We start from the raw sequence: 22,297 nt of genomic DNA, 5'->3' as shown, positions 1-22,297 counted from the left end.
ACAATGTTCAGATCCGTGTTAACGTTGCTTTTCATAAATTGTTGGTTGTAAAAAAATATAAAAAAAACGGGTGATATATATAGACGAATCCGGGTGATTGTGTAGAAACAACAATGACGAAACCGGTGTATTTTAATTTGACATGACCCATTTCTTTCGTTCCATACTCAGAAATACAAGTATTGAGAGGCTCATAATGACTAGTTTTGCAATCTCCATGTCAGTATCTATCTTCCCGTACCTTTCTTTCCGTACAATGTGAACAATTTAAGGTTCATCATAACAAACTTTTGAAAAAATAAAAAAAAAATATTTAAAAATATTTCTGCCAGGGGCATAGCTAGGTATCAAATCAAATGTAGGCACAAATGGGCAGGGTTCGCCCCCCCCCCCCCCCCCCCCCCGACGGAAAACGGTTTTCAGCATTTTAGTTGCATAATTTTGTGTACAAAAATATCATATTTACTGGTTTTTATCATGATAATATTCATGAAGAAAAGTTCGAAGAATTATGAATAATTTTACATTAACACCTGTATTAACGTAGTAGACTAGTGTACACTCAAAAATCTGAAAGAAAAAAAAATTATTACAATATGCCCAGTGTAGATCAGACTAGTTTTAGATTAAGGCCCACAGAGGGTCAAAGGAAAAGATTTTCAACTTTTTTGAACGAATCTTTTAACTCAAATTTGGGCAAAAATTGGGTAAACAAATCTAATATTTCTGAACTTTTATGACTACTCAAAGTCAAGTCGACGGTTTTTTCTGCCGATAAAATCAGTTGTACTCGCATCAACATCAACATTGAGGTGTCGGTGTATATGAAGAAGTAGCTGTGGAACCGTAGCTCTTATAGGTCCTTATGTTATTTTTTGACTATTTGCGGACCATAGTAAAAAAAATAACGTAAGGACCTAAGAGCTACGGTTCCGCAGCTAATGAAGAATAGATAGATTTGAAAGTCGCTCGTCTCCCATTGTCGATCTCAGGTAGGATTTGACGCGTCTCGTCGCGGTGACAGGATCGTCACTAGTTGCCGATGAAACGGTCATTTTCAATAAAATCCTAATAATCCTATGCACTGAAGGGTACAGATCGGCGTTTGTTACGTTAAGGACACCAATAAGTCATGCATTGTTTGTTGGTGTTGTAAAGACCCGATATCTGGGTAAGGGGGATGGTGTTGTGTAGATGACGATGTATTACTTCTCGGAGAAGCTTCAGTCTTAGATGATTCTCCACTATCGTCAGTTGCAGTCCTAGTCTGACAATTTGGACTCTCTTCTTAATCTTTCTTTCGTTTCGAACGAACAACAAATTTATCCATGTTGAAATTTTGTTTACCTATGCACGAGTTATCGTACTTAACCAAGATACTAGTATCGGGATTCGAATACAGGTGGGTTATGTATAAATAATAATACGCATTAGAGTTAAAATTTTTATTTTTTTTATTTTTTATTTTTTTTTCCCAAAGGGGGTATAATCGGCAAATTTATGTATAGGCACGTGCCTAGTCGAGCCTTAGGTAGCTTCGCCCCTGTCTGCTCAACAATTTATGACTTATTACATATCAATGTGTTCGTCATGGTCATTACTATCATAGTGTCACATTGATTTAAATATAAAATGTCAAACAAAAGTAATATAATACCAAATGTAAGTCCTTTTGTAGAAAAAATGCCCTGTATATCTTCTGTCTTCTAAAACTATGAAAAATAAACAAAAACATTCTTTGTAACTATATCTATGTGCTACCAAGGTTATTTAATGCATTAATTGCTTGATTTCAATTAAATTATAATGTTAGTGTTTGGTTTTTATATGAATAAATATATGAAATCTTCCATCTTGGAACTACTTTTGAGAAAAGTATGGAAAGCATGTTTTAAAAAATCATTTAATGGTAAGATGTTATATACACTCCGCCATAAGTTAAGCACCACCCAATTTAATTTCGAAATAATTATTTCTTAATTATTATTTTTGTAAAAGAAATACTATATATTAAACCTGTAAACAATAGGTAACTTTTGGATACAGGTAAAATGTCAATCGATTACATTTTGATTGTTCAAAACCAGTTTTAACAACCTGTCTTGTGTGTTTTTCGCGTTACTGTTTTTGACTAAACACAAATGATTTTAGCGCGTGCATTTCGCACTTGAATTAGCCATTGATATCAAACTTTTAAGATGGAAAGACGAAAACTGAGTATTGCGGAACGCTGGCAAGTTGTAGGTATGGCAAATACAGGTCTAAGTTGCCGTAGAATAGCGGTCCATTTTGGTGTTAACCACACTGTGATTATCAGGCTCGTGCAGAGATACCGACAGACAGGGTCAGTCTAAGACCGCCCTAGAGCAGGCAGACCACGTAAAACTACTCCCATAGAAGACAGAAATCTTTCCCGGCAAGCAAAATTGAAACCTTTCTCGTCTGCTGATCAGCTTTGTAGACTTTGGCCAATTGGGGGTAGAGTAAGTGTGCGGACTGTGATACGTAAGTTGCATAGTTTCCACCTAAGGGCTCGGAGCCCAATAAAGCGCCCGGAATTAACTTTAAGACACCGTAGAGCAAGACAACAGTGGGCTAGGAACCATCGACGATGGACTTTACGCAGCTAGAGAGGAATTCACTGGTCCGATGAAAGTCGTTTCTTGCTGAAGCCCGTCGACGGCAGAACACGTGTTTGGAGGGAAAGAAACACCGCATATCGGGACAATAACATTCTCGGTACATTAGCTTTCGGTGGCGGCGGTGTAACAGTATGGGGATGTTTTTCCCATGACTGTAAGCTTGATATGCATGTTCTTCACGGTACCCTGAATGGAAAAAGGTATCGGGATGACATCTGAACACCATTGTATCGCCTCATTTTGACAATCACGCGTTAGCTGATAGATCGGTCTTTCAAGATGACAATGCGAGACCTCATCGCACACGAATTGTCAACGCGTACCTGACGTCGGAATCAATAGACACTTTACCTTGGGCGGCCATGTCTCCTGACATGAACCCAATTGAACATGTATGGGACTTTATCGGCCGTAAACTTAACCAGAGACAACCAAAATGTGCAACAATACCAGAATCGAGGGTCGCTTTGGTACAGGAATGGCAGAGATTTCCACAGTATAGGCTACAACGACTTGTGCAAGGAATGAGGAGACGTGTATTGAATCTCTACCGGAAGCGCGGAAGCTAAACACGATATTGACTTTATGAACCTTAATTGACAGTAAATGTATACTTGATTGTTTTACAAAAAGTTCAAAACTGTATCATTATTTGAAATTAATGAAAATGATCAACAAATTAAAACATTTTATATGGATTTTAACTTGTTGTTTTTAACGTTAAATTGAAAGTTCCCTTCACACAGCAGAAATCATAAAAAAACCCTAACTTTTATTTTTTTTATACTGCACAATATTTACATTTTATTTAACCAATTAACACGATTAACTCTTATTCAAAAGTATTGAATTTTTGGATTTGAAAACTTCTTATTGATAAAAATATGGGTGGTGCTTAACTTATGGCGGAGTGTATATAATATAAATGAAGTTAGAAAGTTAACTTGGTCGGTGCTTAAATTGAACGGTATTTACCAAAGCAATGAACTACATCATTGGATAAAGGAAATATCTTGTTTTTTTGGGTAAAATCAGAAAATATAATTTTTAATGCTTATTACCTCCCTTTTTACATATTAAATTTAAGTATGTATACCAACAGTTAGCAAAACATTATGAACTATGTGCATTTGTTCCATGCGAAAGGCCATACATTAAACATAATTTGTTTGAATCAATAGTTTTTTGTTTCTTGATTATATTGTTCTCTCTGGCAATCATACCACCAATGTCATATACATTTTATATTTGAAATATTGCTTGTTTCATTGTTTGGATTATTTGATTTGATTATCTAGATCAAGCTCAGACATTGATATTTTTGTAGTATTGTTGTAGAATTAAATTATTTGTGAGAAAAACATCCTCATGAAGCTATTGGTGCACATTAAATTATCATATTGTACTTACATCTATAAATCAATCAATTTCAAAGAGGAATTTGTAAAATCCTCTAACAAATGATCAATCTCATAAGGTTCATCACAGTCTTCATATACAGCATCTTTGTCTCCATCTTTATTCTGGATTACAGAAATTACCCTGCCTTTATACCACTTTCTGTTGCTGTTTTCCTCCACCCATTTATGTAATATTTCTCTCCCTACAAATTTTGGTCCAGAACATTTGCGTTTTGATCTGAAAATAAAAGAAAAAATAATTATTTTTAAACTTCACTAACAATTTTAATAACAATTTTTATCATATATTAAGTACATGGGATGATGGCATATTTTGTTAATATAATAAATCAACATTTATATGTGTTAACGCTGATAAGGGACAACTTTAATTTGTGTATACGTAGGCCATAACAATCCTTTTAATCACCTGAGGTATATGAAAATTGTCATTAAATTTATTGAAACTTTATTGTATAGTTATAAGTAAGATATTTTCATCCAAAACACTTGTTTTTTCTGCTTGATGCTAATCCTTTTTTTCTGAAAATTAACCGACTAAATTACACATAGCACCAGGTTTGTAGTAAAAATAGCAACATGATGGGTGCCACATGTGGAACAGTATCTGCTTACCCTGCAAGATGGGTGGGATTGGTTTTGCTTGTCTTTAGTTTTCTATGTTGTGTTTTGTGAGTTGTCTTTAGAACTTATTTTTTTGCCATGCTGCTGTCTATAGATATAGGAAGATGTGGTGTGAGTGCCAATGAGACAACTCTCCATACAAATAACAATTTAAAAAGTAAACCATTATAGGTTAAAGTACGGCCTTCAACACGGAGCCTTAGCTCACACCGAACAACAAGCTATAAAGGGTCCCAAAATTACTAGTGTAAAATCAATCAAACGGGAAAACCAACGGTCTAATCTGTTTATTTTGAAATTATGATTTGAAAACTCTTTCGCATTATTCCAATGTCTTTTGCAACCATACAAAATGTACTGCTACTTTTGATTTTTAGTAAACATTTAAATAATGTTATATTTTATAATAATTATACCTTTTAGCAATTTTACTGGTAGTTGTTACCACTGGTTCATCTATCTCTGTGTCACTTTCAACTGTCAAGGATTTTCTCTGTCTTGTCTTCACTTTACCAGATGTCTGTTGACTTGAAGCGCTCCCTAAATATGGTACCTCAGTGTACTGAAATAATAAAGGAAAATGTAAAAACTAATTACTGATTGGTTGTTGATTTTTTATTTATAATGTTCTGATAGTCGATCATAATTTTCTAACATACTTTAATTTGTACAGTACACAATAGAAAATTTTACATTGCCTATATTTTAATTGTGTTGTGCAAAATATCTAAACAAAATATATGTTACCATCAAAATTTCCATATATTAAGTGGACAAAGCCACAATTATTTCAAGCCAAATAATTCAGTTTTATTCACATTATACATCATTTACAATAAAACAATTTGCATAGTTGTTCTAGTATTAATTACTCAATGCTTTATACTATTTTCTGCATTGTGTGAAAACTCTGAATGCCTATATTGCATGCATCAATAAAGAGATAAAAAAACAGCCTTATTTTAACACTATTGTTGTTCCCCTGTCTACATATACATCAGTTCCAAATACATTACAGTATTGGACTAAATGGATTTCAACAGTTAATAGTCAATGCTTTGGTAATGCTATATTTACTAACCATTATTTTTTACTAAAAATTTGTATATATACTTTTACTCAAAATTAATATATGGATATAGGAACATGTGGTATGAGTGCTAATGAGACAACTCCCCATCCAACTCTCCATATATATATTTATAAACAAACTAAGTACAAAACTCTCTAAGGTAAACTTCACCTTAAAAAGATTTAGCTATTATATATGTCACTTTTGATTATATCAATATTCACATATATAAGTACAATATAGGATTTTTTGGGGGGACATGACTGTACATGTGGAAGATTATTCCTACACGTTCAAAAGAAAGCAAAATAACCGTGTCAAACACTTCCTTACCCATATGCCAGGTTCTCTTATTCCCGGATATTTATTGTAGCGTGGTGAAACTAACTCTGGAAGTAAAGCATTATGGTAGAATGCTGTTAATTTAGGTATCACCTTGGTTTGCCAAAGTACTGTGTCCTTATATATTCTTTCTATATGTATATCATACGGATTTAATGTTCGCACCATGGTAAATTGTATACATTCAACAAACCCTGGCATTGAAAGTAGTAGTTATGGTTTGTGTTCAGTTTTAAGTTGTTTGATATATTTTCTAGGCAAAAGTTTTTTACTGACATTGAAGCTTGTGTCAAATTAATATTCTTGTCATGAACTAGATTTTTAATTTTAATTAGTCCTTTAGCATTGTTTTTAGTGACTACACCGTCTGGACTTTCTCCTAAAAATTTATGATGTTTGTCAATGACAAGTCCTGATTGTTCAACCTTGGTGTGTATATTTTGTTTCTGTTTAATATTGACATACTCAGTAATGGTAACTTTTTCCTCTTTTAATCCAATTCTTGTAGTTTTGTTGCCTTTGAATGTACTGTACAGGAGTATTTTAATCAATGATGCTATTTTAATTTTTGAATTTCTTTTTACAACTGAGCCAAAATTTGATGCTGTAATGCGTTTTTTTCTTTCATCTTTCCAAATTTCAGAACATAGTTGAGACGTAGTTTTTTTTTTCAATTTTGATGATTTCAGTTTCAGGAATATCTATGTTTTTATTCAAATAGTTAACTTTTAATTTTTCTAATTCTTCAGACGCAATATCTATTTCGACCTGCAAAGATTCTTTTCCATAATGCTGTTTTGCTTTCTTGGTATTTGATTCTTTTATTGATGACATCTTTCTTTTCCATCGGTTTTGTTTAATAGTGCACTTGTCTTTGGTGGTATTGTTATTGTTAATGCATTGTTTGCGCTGTTCATATAGTTTTTCAAAATATGCACCAGGTGTTGATTCGGTAGCTTGCTCCCACACATTTGGAGACCAAGTTGGCCCTTTGTTAAATCTTAAAGCAGTGACGTAGCATCTTGTATGCCATGATCCTCTACTGCAGTGGTTAAGTATCTTTCCGCCATCAAATTTTGTTCTCATATGCATCCAACACTCCGCCAAATTAGTTGTAAAGTTACCTAATAAAGATCTAGCCTTACGTGCAACATTGTTCAGGAGGAGAGCAAGATCCTGTCTCATTCCAGATTGTAAATCGGTATTGGAAAGCATGTAGGAGCCTCTTGACTGCTCTTGAGCCTGTAAGGATGTACCTTGAGTCCAAATTTCCGATTGTTGGAGAAAAATGTCATCATCACCATTATCATCATCATTATCATCATCAACTGCATCTGTTTGTGCTCCATTACTGTGGTTTTTATCTGAAGTCTGTTTTACCTTGCAAAAATCTTCATTGCATCTAGTGTGATCACCATAGATGTGTGATGTTGTATTTCTAATATCGTGTTCTAATTTTTTGATGGCTAGTGTTTTATTTTTTTCGGAGGACCTTATTTTATGGAACACCGGACAGCACTAACAATTCTTATTCTTGTCCTTTTGCACAACTTGCCTTTACCTTTATAACTCGGATTTTCATTTACTAAATTGTCTAAATTACCCCTAAGACACTTTGTAATATGATTAGCACACTCCATCTTTTGAACAAATTTTCCCCAAACAGGTACACGTTCCATAATTTGTGCATGAATGGATGAGTCGCCATCTGCAATAAAATGCATATAACGGACTCCAAAACCGTTAGCCTTCAAAAAACCTTCCACAATTATGTCAGACTCCATAGATTGACTTGATTCAGTCCAGTTTTTGAAGCATTCATGGTCTTTAGGTGTTATTCCTAGGGAGTTACATCTATTGCAAATGTAGCAGTATTTATATCGGATACCTATGTGCAAGATTTTTTTAAATTCTGCACCAATTACAACGGCAACGCCTCCAAGAGCATTATATGAGTGCTTGTGTGACCTTTTGCTCCATCCACCATCACAAATAACTGTTATGGATTGAATATCTAGAAGGAAATGTTTATTTATTAAAGTCATGATAGTATGATACTAAACCCCTAACAGGAGGGATTGTGCCTGATATTCATATGATGAAAACATAATCTTTCAATCCGTTTAATTGAGGTCTGGAGCTGGCATGTCAGTTGGTCCGAGAACACAATTATTTCGTAGTGCATTTCTTTTAGAACATAAATGAAAATAAAAAAAATCCCACCTGCGCTTTCTCAAAGAAACTTTTACAGTGTGTTGTACTACTTTTGGGACAAATTATATCAAAATTATAGAAAACTTCATCGGCTCTAACTCAAAATATGGACAATTTTATGTTCAGGGCGTCTTGAAATCTTTTGACAGCTTCCGAAGTGCTAATTTTCAACCTTTTTCAGCTGGACCAAATCACTACTTTCCTTTAAAATTCTGGACCCAAATTTTTTTACTGTGTAATTTCAACCCCCTACTTGCAATTTGAGGCATTAAACATGGAGAAATAAATTTGGAAGGGGTATACAAATTAATGGCAAGTAACCCACTGTCCGAAAATCAAGGGACGATAATTGTGGTCTCGGACCAGTTAACTGTTAGAAGTATGTTGTTATTTATGTATTATTGTTATTTTATTTGTTTATTTTTTTTTACATCTTCTAATATCAGACTTCTTTTGAATTGAATTTTAATGTGCGTATTGTTATAATAGAGGTACATGTATAGGGGGAGGGTTGAGATATCATAAACATGTTTAACCTCGCCGCAATTTAGGCGTGTCACAAGTCAGGAGCCTCTGGCCTTTGTTAATCTTGTTTGATTTTTATTTCAGTTTCTTGTGTATAATTCTGAGTTTAGTATGCTTGTTTTTCAACATTTTTCGGCCCATAATTCCTTTATGAATTGGACAATTACGCCCAAACTCAATCCCAACATTCCCTTTGTGATATAGAATTTCTTGGTCAAATTGTAATACCGTAATTGTCCAGGAATATGCAAGAAATATATGCCACTGGGTGTTCAATAAGTTACAGAAATATATGCCACTGGATGTTCAATAAGTTATAATTATTTTTCTGTGGTTGATTTAATCTGTTTGATGGTTCCCAACTGTTTTAATACTTATTTACAATTTTTGTATAAAGTATGTATCTGACAAAAGGGTGGTTGCTTGTGTCATCAAATCATATATGTGTATTATCAGCTCTTGATAAAACAGGATGGATGACCATGAGTGTTATTTTATACATATGAAATCAGATTAATCCAATATAAAATCAGAATGGACGTTACAAATGTGAATCTTGTGCGATGTGTTGATACTATACTGAGTCCTATGGTCTCTGCACCCGGAATAACCAATGTAACAAGTTTTAGGGGCAACATTAATTGCGGAGCCTTATTCCAGTTAAATAAAATCACAATCTTTGTGCTAAACAAGTGCCCAATCACCAAAGTTTCTTAAATTTCTGCTGGTAAAAATCATCTGTACAGACCAACATAATAATAAATGTTGCTAAATATTTAATGAAATTGACATTCAGTTCTGTAGATTCTAAATTCATCGTGAAGACTTTTAAATCATTAAATCATTAAAACATATTATGTGGAGCCCAATACATTGCAATAACAAATACTTGTCAATGTTCATTTGGGCCCCTATAATACAGGTGCTAATGGGCCTTTTGCTTTTGGTGATTTTTTACATTCTGGAAGGTTAGTTCTCTAGTATGAAGATACATTTTCTTTATAAAAATTTATTATTCATTATATTATCATTGTCCACCAACCTTATTAAGTGGCAGAAAGTGGAAGTTTCATAACTATGGACCCTTTAACTGCCTTAGAGGGGGCCAACTCTGGTCATGCTTCATTGATTCCCTAAATAATCAACTATTTTTTCTGCAAAAGTGGGTGTCCCCTCCCCCCTTTAGAAAAAATATAAATCTTTCTCTTACAACATAAATTTTATAGTTGCTATTGAACATTATTCAAACAATAATAAATCGATCAATCATATAAGGGATACTGTTATGAAATACAGGACTGTTCCGCTCTATAATTATTATATTGGGGTTGTAAACCTATGAAAATCAATGGACATTTAATGTCTAAAATTAAGAAGTGTAACTACACCCATTAAATAATTATCCTACATTTTGTATATTTTACAAATGTAACTATTACACTTTTTGGTTTTGTTTTATAATGATTGTCATTTTTCAATAATGTTGAAGGCCGTACATTGACCTATAATGGTTTACTTTTTTTAAATTGTTATTTGGATGGAGAGTTGTCTCATTGGCACTCACACCACATATTCCTATATTTGTGAATAACTGTATTAAAATTATGCACACCTTCATGATATCTATTCTTTTCTATTGCTATCTTTTTTTCCAAGTCTATGGCTGATGAAATTTCTTCTTCTACCATCACTTTCCACCACTGATTTATTTCTTTTTCGATAACACTGAATGTGTTCTGTGCCATAGTTGGGGAATCCATGCTTGCCAATTGTTCATTTAGATGAGCTAAACCGTTCCCGCTTACTATTGAACCCCACACAGCTCTGACATTGATGTCATAGTGACGTGTTCCAACGTTTAACAATTTGGGGCTAGTCTCAAAATGAAATTTTTTTCCACATCTTGTACATTTGGCAGCGAGAATTACAGCTAGTCCAAAATGAGCTACCTGAGATTCCAAAATTATTGGAACTGCACCTGAAATAGCCTTTTGTCTTGCTTTATCACAAAGAATAGCATGACATGTTATCTCGGAAACATGTTTTTGCAAACACTGTAAGTTGATTATTCTGTATCCTGTTGCAGCTATATTGTTAATTTCAACACTTCTGAGTACTCCATCGACAGACCTGTACACCTGGAATTTCTTCTTTATAGTTGGCTTTGATAGTTTCATAATCATTCTGTTGTTAGCAATTGCTCTACGCTTCTTTATTATTCTAACTCCAGCCCCTTTTTTCAAAGTACACTTGAACACATGTTTTACATTGCCTGAACCTACTCGTATTCTTTGTCGTTTTGCTCTGTGTTTACCAGGAGCTAAACCAAATATTCGGGACTCTTTCTTTATTCTTGCCATTGTGTAAACCACAATAATTAAATTGAAAATAACTATCTACAATGTAACCTATTGTAATGGCAACCAGATGCTCTCCATAGAAAGTGGAACTTAAAATACATATAAAACAACACACACTTTTTTTTAAATTATATTATTATTAATCTTTCATGTAAAATAGATGACTGTTTATGCTGTAATATAAAACAAAATTAATTTATTACAATAAAAATTGTATGACCTCGTCATACATGATCAATAGATCAACGGACATAAAATGGGCTTCATGGGAGATCGAATGAATGGTTTTGTAATCAGTCCATGCATTTCAACAAAAAACATAGTATCTTACCACAATTCAATCTGTTTTTCAAATATTAATAACTGTTTTACTAAATTTCGTTAGGTTTCACTTTGTGAAGATCTGTGATCAGCCTGTCAACAACTTCCGGTAAAATCAGGATATCACTACGCCTAAATATTCCCTACAAAAATACGGATAATTTATAGAATTTGTGATCGTTTCCAACCAACAAACATATCACTGTGAATTTTTGTATGATTAATTAAATAATATTTTGTTTATCATAAAAAATCCATCATTATAATTGTGCGTAGGAATATTGAACTTTAAACGAAGACAAATCAAAACAAACTGCTACACATGTTAATAATTTAGGTTTTACATGGTAATTGAAATTGTGATTGTGCATTGAATACTGCTAACATGTTCCGTTTGTTGAAAAAAAATCAATGTTACCTAAAAATAATCCTACTTATGAAAGGTTAATAATATTGATAAAGTAACTTTTGCACTATGCTGAAAAAATGGCCACCTCCATGATTTCTCACATGTTGGTACGGAAATTGACATTTTAATTCATTTATCCCAATCTAAGGACATTTTCAAGTCTTGTATCCCATAGATGTAAACCCAAGGTATTGTAAATTTATTTAATATATATTTGAAACCCTCGTATATAGGCGTCCCATTTTTTCCCCAGAGCTGTGTATGAAAAAATCTAGCGTTGATTTCTTTTTTTGATAACTTTTAATCAATAACGTCTTATGCTTTTGCCATTGGATTATTATACAAAATGGGATGAATATTTATTGGAAACAACTTGAAATCAATGTTTGGATATGATATAATATAATTTTGAGGGCATTGAAAAGTCGGTCATTTTTTTATTCTTCAACAAATCTGTTTGTTATGATGAACCTTAACGAGAAATTAAACAATTTCGAGGCAAGGTTCACTCAATTCGTCATTTTGACGTGCATTTTTACTTATTTCTCCGTTAATATAGAACGGTTGTAGAAAATATTGCATATCACAATAGAAAATAGTTGTATATCTAAATATATTCTTCGATATCATAAAAAAAATAAGAAAATAAGGAGCAACCTTTCTTTCTTCTGTCTATTAATGTTCCGTCATTATGCCGGATGTTAGATACCATCTAGTCCGATCAAATTTTGCCGGTGTGGTTTAGACACAGTGATAATGGATGGATTTCAGAAATATTTCATAACTCAAGAGGAATAAGGCAGGGTGTCCCTTATCAGCTCTTCTTTTCGTCTTATCCGTGGAGATCATGGCTTTAAGACTTCGAAAAAACAGATCTATCAAAGGGTTCGTAGTTAAACTAGATAAAAAAAAAATCATAGCATTAAAATTTCACAATTAGCTGATGATACTACTTTGTTTCTCAGTAATAAGAAAGAAATCAATGCTATGAATGAAATAGAAATTTTTGGATCATTTTCTGGGTTAACTTTGAATAAAAATAAAACAGAGGGTATATGGATAGGAAAACTGAAAAATAGTAAAGATAAGGTAGATGGGATTAATTGGACAAACAAACGAGTCAAAGCATTGGGAATATATTTTGGTCATAACAGAGAAGAATGTGATTCTTAAACTGGGAGAATAAAATTTAGAAAATGAATAAACTATTTCATTTATGGGGGAAACGTAATTTAACTTTAATCGGGAAAATTCTTATTATAAAAACATTAGTTTTACCACTTTTTGCATTTTTGGCAAGTGCCTGTACAGTTCCGGAGACATTCAGAAAAAAAAAGAAAGTAAATGTTATAAATACATCTGGGATGGTAAACCGGATAAGGTTAAACGAAAAACGATGATAAAGTCAAACGAAGAAGAGGGGTTACAAATGATCGACATACAACGTTATTTTATGTCTCTTAAAGAATCTTGGGTAAGTAAACTCATTAATAATGATATTTCAAACTGGAAGTTGATTCCACAGGCACTCGTCTCAGAATTTCCCCCCTATATACCTATACACGTGTTATATTAAGGTATATAGGAATTTTTTTCTGAGACAAGTGCCTGTGAAATATGTGTTAATAATTATAATATATATATACGGTAATGCTACTACCTATATTTACTTTGTATATGTAATACATTTGTATAAGTTCAAATAACTTGAAATCATATAGTTTAATATATACATGTAAGATAATTTCTATACTCATTCTGTCATCTGTAATTATAATATACTTTATACATATGTGATGATGCTGTAGCGCAGTTACTGCATCTGAGTTTGATTAATAAAGTTTGAAAGGTCGATTCCATTAAAATATCTCAGCTTGGTTGGTATTAATTGGTTAATTTTTAAGATGAATTTTGAAAAGAAGAAAATTCTAGAATATATCAAACATAACCCTGGATTTTATAGAGAAGTATTTAAATGTTGGGTAATATCAGGCGGTGGATAGACAAAAAAACCTACCAACTTTACAGAAGTAAGGAAACAGGTAATTTGGGGGAACAAACTGATTAATTTTGAAAATAAAACTATTATTTCTGAAAATTGGATTAAGAGTAACTTGATATTCGTCAATGATATAATTATAGATGACACTGGTAATATATCTCAACATTTTATTCTGGAAATATTAAACTACAAGAATAATTGGATTGCAGAAATAAATATTTTAAAAAGCCATTCCAAAAGACTGGCTTCAGATGTTACAGTCGGAAAGTTCTATTAAAAGTATTGTAAATATTCCTAGACAGAAACTACTCTGGAAAGGTAATTACATTGAGGCTTCAAGCTTTTCATTAAATATAATATAAATAAATTTGTAAAGATAAAACTGAACCATCAATTGGTGTTAGCAAATGAATGCGTATTTTACAAATTAATGAGAACCTTATACTCCAGTCCAACTAGGCCACGATCGCACTACGATCTGTGAAAAAAAATGCAAATGTTGATGATCGTGGTACGATCGTGTAGGTCGCAGTAAGGTCGTACCACGGTCGTGGTGAGGTCTTCAATATCGTGAAGAGCGTGACCAATTTGAACATCTTCAAAACAATCGTGACTTTACCACGCTGTTCACGACCATAGTACGATTCTAGTACGCCCTTGCCGTCCTCATCACGCTCTTCTCACGACCTTACTACGTTATCACTACGACCATCATTTTTATTGTCATTTTCACATAAAATATATAAAAAAAAACTCCCTAGATTTTGTTTGTCTGAATCTATTTATCCATTTGCTCTAACGGCTCAACCATGCTTCTCGTTTTTATATAGATTAGACCGTTAGTTTTTCCCGTTTAAATGGTTTAACATTAGTATTTTTTTTTGGGGCCCTTTGTAGCGTGCTGTTCGATGTGAGCCAAGGCTCCGTATTGAAGGCCGTACCTTGGCCTATAATGGTTAACTTTTATAGATTTTTACGTTGATGGAGAGTTGTCTCATTGGCACTCATACCACATTTTTCATATATATTGACACATCTGTGTCATCTCTGCTATCGTTCACTAAAATATCGTCATTTGAGCTTTATGGACCAGCAATAGGTTGTAATTTAGGTTTGATTGGTCGTTCCGACATCTCTTGAAGACAAGTATTATACTACTTATGAGTATAGTATCAGTTTAATTGAAGTCTGGAGCTGGCATGTCAGTTAACTGCTAGTAGTCTGTTGTTATTTATGTATTATTGTCATTTTGTTTATTTTCTTTAGTCACATCTTCTGACATCAGACTCTGACTTCTCTTGAACTGAATTTTAATGTGTGTAGTGTTATGCGTTTACTTTTTATTGGCTAGAGGTATAGGGGGAGGTTTGAGATCTCACAAACATGTTTAACCCCACCATTTTTGCGCCTGTCCCAAGTCAGGAGCCTCTGGCCTTTGTTAGTCTCATACTATTTTTAATTTTAGTTTCTTGTGTACTATTTGGAGTTTAGTATGGCGTTCATACTTTGATTTTGGTGGCATGACTGTATTGTTTCCGAGAAATCTCCGTTTTAATCAGAAATAGAAAAATGGAACTATATTGATATGAAACACGATATTGACGGTATTGCTGAGAACGTAGTAAGATCGCGGTATGAACGTAGTATAATCGTGGTAAGAACGTGCTATAATCGCAGTAAAATCGTGTTGCAATCGGATAACTCGTGGTATGGTCGTAGTGAGAACGTGAAGAGCGTAGAAAGATCTTTATAAGCGTAGTGAGGTCGCAGAATAAGCGCGGTGAGAACGTGGTTTTATCGTAGCGGGATCGTTGTAGAAGCGTAATTAGGACGTAGTAGCATCGTGAAAGCAACAAAAATTAACATTTTTATGCCGCTCATACCGCGACCTTACCACAATCTTAATTTATTTTAGATCGCGGTGAGCGTGGTGCGATCGTGGTCTAGTGGGACTGCGATGCTACTACGTCCTCGTTACGCTTCTATAACGATCCCGCTACGATTATACCACGTTCTCACCGCGCTTATTCTGCGACCTCACTACGCTTGTCATGATCCTTCTACGCTTATCACGTTCTCACTACGACCATACCAAGAGTTATCCTATTGCAACACGATCTTAGGTACGCTTCTACTGCGATTATATCACGTCCTTATCACGATTATACTACGTTCATACCGCGATCTTACTACATTCTCAGCAATAACGTCAACATCGTGTTCCATATCAATACAGTTCCATTCCTTCTATTGTTGATTAATGCATAGATTTCTCGGAAACAATAGTCATGCTACCAATATCTACTAGAACAATTTGGCGTGGTGGTAGGGGTTGATGTAGAGGCAGAGGGAGCTCTGATATTAACGAATCCTGGTGAAGCAGAGATTTCGGACCCACCAATCCAACCTAAATTATAACCTATTGCTGGTCCATAAAGCTCAAATGACGACATTTTAGTGAACGATAGCAGAGATGACACACATTTGTCAATAGATATAGAAAGATGTCATATAAGTGCCAATGAGACAACTCTCTATCCAAGTAACAATTTATAAAAGTAAACCATTATAGGTCAAAGTACATCTTCAATTTGGAGCCTTGACTCACTCCAAACAGCAAGCTATAAAGGGCCCCAAAAATTACTAGAGTAAAACCATTCAAAAGGGAAACCAACGGTCTAATCTATATAAAAACGAGAGGCATAATTGAGCCGTTAGAGAAAATGGACAAGAAGTCCTAATAACATACATACAAACAAAACCTGGAGAGATTTAATATATTTTATGTGAAAATGACAATTAGAATGATGTTCGTAGTATGAACGCAGTCAGGTCGTAAGAAGAGCGTGATGAGGACGGCAACGGCGTCCTAGAATCGTACTATAGTCGTGAACAGCGTGGTGTAAACGTGGTATTGTCGTAGTGGAAGCGTAGTTGGGTCGTGGTGAGAACGTGATGGTCGTAGTGAGGTCGTAATAACGTCGCTGTGATGTCATAGCGCAGTCTCTTCGAATAGAATCACGCTTTCACTACGCTCTCGCTACGATGGCACAGCGATCTTTGCGATCTTACTACGACCTTATTGCGCTCTCACTACGATTCTACTACGACCTGATTTCGCCACGACCGCACCCCGATTGTATTGAACATTCAAAGTTGGCCACGCTCATCACGAACTTGAAGACCTCACCACGACCGTGATACGACCTTACTGCGATCTACAATATCGTACTACGATCATCAAAATTTGCATTTTTTCACAGATCGTAGTGCGATCGTGGGCTAGTGGGACTGCGGTATTAGTAAGAATGACAGTCTATGTAATGTATGTAACGAAGAAGAAGAATGATTATAACCTCTTTTTTTTTTATTTCTTGTCGATTTTTAGAAAAAAAAATTGGGAAAAGTATTTATGAGTTAATGATAAAATCAAAGGAGTAGGTCCAGTAAGACCCCTTTTTGGCCCTGAAATATAGCAGTTTTACAAAATTGTTAATATGTAAACTTTTAGTTATTTATTGGACAGTAGAATGCTTCTTCTACATAAATATGGGCTGTTTTTGACAATACAATGCACATATATCGGGTACTAGCACCATTAAGTCATGCTAAATTACTGAAATCTTCACAATTCTAGCATTTTAGTTAAATTTTAGACAGTTTTCGTGTGAAACGAAAGTGGCCGCATTCGTGTTCATTGTTAATATTGAAATGTAAGTTGTATTTTATGATAATACATAACATATATAAAGGTTGAGGATGAACAAGGATGCGGCCACTTTCATTTTTGACAAAAATCATCTGAAAAGTGACATTTTTCGACATATTTGGTAGATTTTTCATATTTGAGCTTGAATCGGGTTGTTTTAATGACTAAATCAGTTAAAATCTTTCACATAAATTAATTGATTCAAATGAAATAGACACGTAAGTGTTTAAAAAGTGATCAAACTCTTTAGTAAGATGAACCTGAAATTTGAGGCCAAAATCGGTCCTTACCGGACCTACTCCTTTAAATTTTAGAGTATCATTAAAGCAATTATAGTCTTTGGATATAAAATTTTTGACAAAAGTTATTTCGGTCTGAATTATTTCCTTTCAATCTTAGGTTTTTCTATATACAAATCATATTATGTATCTAATCAGAAATTGACAAAGGTAAATGTTTATCAAATTTTTGTTCGAGAATACATAAAAGATATAACGAAAACAGAACAATGAAACTTACTCCATTACTGAAGTCACTAAAAAGAAGTTTAGACGATTGATAGAATAAAACATAATGTATTACAATGTTGTACATGTACAATTGTAATTCATGAAATTTATACATATTATTATAATATATATGTTACAGTGAATTTGTATAATCAGTGATTATGTAAAATCCCTGAAATTGCAGGGATTATGTAGAATCACTGGCCAGTTTAGGGATTATATATAATCACTAAAATTTTCAGGTATTATGTATAATCACTAGAAAAAAAGTCAAGGATTATACATAATAACTGAAATGAAGAAATAGTTTTAATTTATAAAGAAAATGAATAAAAGTCAAATAATTTATGCTATAAATGATCTTTATACAAAATTCTCAGAAATGATCCTGAATATGTTTAATTGTCATTTGTTCCATGTTTGCATTGTGTTCTGATTCTTTTTAAATATTTTTCGGGTAAATCGATTTCTGTTTGATGTGATGCTGTTCTAATCTTATTTTAATTGTCTGTTATTTATACTGTATCTTTTCTTTGGTAATCTGTTATGTAATAGGGAAATGTGTGTTAACACCTGAGCAAACATCCAACCTCATAACTTTTGCAAATTTTTTGACCTGACAATTAAACCATCCTGATGCAACTTTCTGCCCTATATTTCAATTTTGCTAATAAATGTGTCAGTGAACAAAATCCTCAAAGTCACACATAATGAGTTCATAGTAATTTCATAGTAATTTAAATAATTTAATTACCCCTGATTTCTTTCAGAACACACCATTTGAACTCATGATATGTAAAATTAAGGATTTAGTGCTCACATTATTGTCGACCTAATTTTTCCTGCTATAACCTATCTTGTAAATAAACTCCTGGGAAATACTGTGTAGCAATGCCATTGGTATCCATGTTTGAATTAAACATAAATCATAATTTAATTACAACTTTTATTTTATATATATACATCACAATTATAATTTGGCCCTTGGGGAAACTACTCAGCTAAAAAATTAAATTTTTTGCTCCATGCCTAAACCAAGAGCCTAGCTATGTGCATACTGAAAGTAGCAAAGTATAGACCCCTGGCTTGACATCACACCAATCCAATTGGAACGATGGTTCAAAATAAATGCATGAGGCTATCAGGAAGCCTATGAGGCTATCATTCCTAGAGGCTATCATGCCTATGAGGCTATAAGGAAGCCTATAATGAGACAATGAGGAAGCCTATAAGGAGGCTATGAGGAAGCCTAGTAGTGTTGATGTTGAATTGGTGTTGGAATGAATTTGTATGAAATTTGACAGTTTATCCCCAGAAATTCTTGGGGGATGAGTGAAATTTTTGAAACAACCAGTGATAAAATTTCATAAATGAAATCTATTAACCGTGCTGAGATTGATTCCCCTGTCATGGCAATATTGAAGGCGAAAGGAGGGGTCGGTGGGAGGCAAGTTTTTAGCTAAAACACTATTAGAGACAATATTATTCTTATAACTGCTTAATCTGCATTTAAATAAATGAATACTCAAGGCAGCATACACAGGTTTTTAATACACAACTTCTTAATGGGATACTCCTAAGTGGGAGGAGTTAAAACTGCACCTAGATTAATGTATCAAGAAACAAAGGACAAAGGAAGCCAAATGCCACAAGTGGTCACTAATTAACAAGACATGTATATTTGTATTGGAACTGATGTAATTAGACCTCCTGCTAAGAACATGTGATAAACTTCACATCTAACTGATTGACATATGATAATAAATCTGTTTCATCTCAACAGCAAAGAAAATACACATCCTGGGAAAATCCTAAAATAGTGACTACTGAGTAATTAAAATCAAACTATGTATAAACCTAACTTATATAACATATAAGTACCTATTTATACAAAATTCTCAGAAATGATCCTGAATATGTTTAATTGTCATTTGTTCCATGTTTGCATTGTGTTCTGATTCTTTGTAAATATTTTTCGGGTAAATCGATTTCTGTTTGATGTGAGGCTGTTCTAATCTTATTTTAATTGTCTTTATTTATACTGTATCTTTTCTTTGGTAATCTGTTATGTAATAGGGAAATGTGTGTTAACACCTGAGCAAACATCCAACCTCATATTTTTTGCAAATTCTTTGACCTGACAATTAAACCATCCTGATGCAACTTTCTGCCCTATATTTCAATTTTGTTAATAAATGTGTCAGTGAACACAATCCTCAAAGTCACACATAATGAGTTCATAGTAATTTCATAGTAATTTAAATAATTTAACATCTGTTATTACCACAATATCCACATTTTTGAAACCATTTTCATTCACATATCGAATCAGATTTTATGACCCGCTTAAGAGAAATAAAGTGTTCAGTAAAGAACATCTGTAGGTCCCCCCAAAAAGGGAATTAGCTACACCGAACTGGTTCGAGCAAGAAACCATGTTTTTTGGCCAGGCGATATCCTTTTTTCAGACTTTTGGTGAACAATTATCATTAAGTTTTTTGGTATCCCCTTTCCTTTTTTACCCTGTGGAATCATGCTAAGAGAATATTAGACCAAATGCCAGTTTCCTCTAAACTTTTGTTCTAATTGTCAATCCTTAGTTTTTCTATACATTTAGATGCGTAAGTTCTCTCTGTTTAAATATCTTGTTCATTTGAACAAAAACAAAACAAAAACAAAAACAAAAACAAAAAAACAGATGTTCCATAATCGTCTTCACCATTTGTTTTCCATATACCACAAATAACATTCTCTGTGGAATTACAAATAGAACATGAATATCCATGGATAAATACTTTTAGACACTGGTCCAAATGTACAAAAATGGACAATAATAGAATTAATTATAAAGTTTTTAAATGGTCAGTGATGAAAGGTAGTTGTAAATTAAAAAATTGGTGCTACAAAGTTATGGAGATGTTGAAATCATTTGATTTTGAAAGATACTGTAAAATAAATGAAAATTTTCTTGATAGTTATAGTATATCTCAGTTAGAAGAGAAAATGTTTGATAAATGTAAAAAAGACTGGTGTACAAGAATTTTTTCATATAGTACCGGTTGTAAATTGAGAACATATAAACTTTTTAAACATACTTATAACACTGAGCAATATTTGCTACAGAAAATGCCACAGCGCCATCGTAGTGCTTTTTCAAAGTTTAGATGTGGTGTAGCACCATTAAAAATTGAAACTGGTCGATATGAAAGAAAAATCTAGACGAAAGAGTCTGTTTTAACTGCAATATTTTAGAGGATGAAAAACATGTGCTTTTAAATTGTCCCTTGTATGAAGATCTAAGACATGCTCTTTTTATTGACATATTGTGTCATAATGATATGTTTTTAAACTTGTCTGATGAAGAAAAATTTATATATATGCCCTTGAACTTTTACTAGATAACATTTTTGTTCGCTTTGGGGATTCCGTATATCGTCAGATTATCGGAATTCCAATGGGGACTAACTGTGCACCACTTATTGCGGACCTGTTTTTGTATTGTTATGAGTTACAATTTATGACAAAAATAAGCAAAGACCCATCGAAACAACATCTGATAAACAAATTTAATAATACTTTTAGATATTTGGATGATATTTTGGCTCTCAATAATGACGACTTCAGTATGTATATTAATGAAATTTATCCTGTTGAACTTACTTTAAATAAAGCTAATACTAACAATGACCACTGCCCTTTTCTCGATCTTGATATCTATATCACTAATGGAAAGCTGAATACTAAAATTTATGATAAAAGGGATGATTTTTCATTTCCTATCGTTAATTATCCGTTTTTAGATGGTGACGTTCCCTTGTCACCATCTTGCGGTGTTTATATATCTCAACTTGTACGATTCGCTCGTGTATGTAACAATGTTTTAAATTTTAACGAGAGAAATTTATGTATTACTGAAAAATTATTACACCAGGGTTTTCGATATCACAAACTAGTCAAAACATTAACTAAATTTTATCAACGGTATAAAGACATTATTCGTAAATATAGCTCAACATGCAGACTTCTAATACGTTCAGGTATTTCACATCCAATTTTTTATGGAAATATTCTTTATAAAGCACAAAGGTGTCAGTATTCACCTCAGAAACTTACAAAACCTTTGAATAGACTTATTAAGAAGGGATAT

General features: G+C 33.2%; 2 protein-coding genes across 2 annotated transcripts in view; one reads left to right on the top strand and one right to left on the bottom strand.

Moving 5' to 3' along the window:
• LOC143066726 (uncharacterized) overlaps window positions 1-22,297 on the top strand; it is a 65,269-nt gene that overhangs the window by 35,420 nt on the left and 7,552 nt on the right. The gene's annotated exons all lie outside the window — the stretch shown is intronic.
• LOC143069816 (uncharacterized) lies at window positions 1,553-11,200 on the bottom strand. Its single transcript, XM_076244621.1, has 4 exons — window positions 11,123-11,200; window positions 5,104-5,249; window positions 4,053-4,280; window positions 1,553-1,712 (listed from the first exon to the last, which is right to left on the bottom strand). Exons 1-3 carry the CDS (start codon window positions 11,198-11,200, stop codon window positions 4,055-4,057), a joined length of 450 nt encoding a protein of 149 aa, XP_076100736.1. The 3' UTR covers window positions 1,553-1,712; window positions 4,053-4,054.

The sequence above is a fragment of the Mytilus galloprovincialis genome, chromosome 3 (assembly GCF_965363235.1).
Source record: "Mytilus galloprovincialis chromosome 3, xbMytGall1.hap1.1, whole genome shotgun sequence".
In the NCBI taxonomy this organism is placed as follows: Eukaryota; Metazoa; Mollusca; class Bivalvia; order Mytilida; family Mytilidae; genus Mytilus; species Mytilus galloprovincialis.
This window is presented reverse-complemented; position numbering and strand designations above follow the sequence as displayed.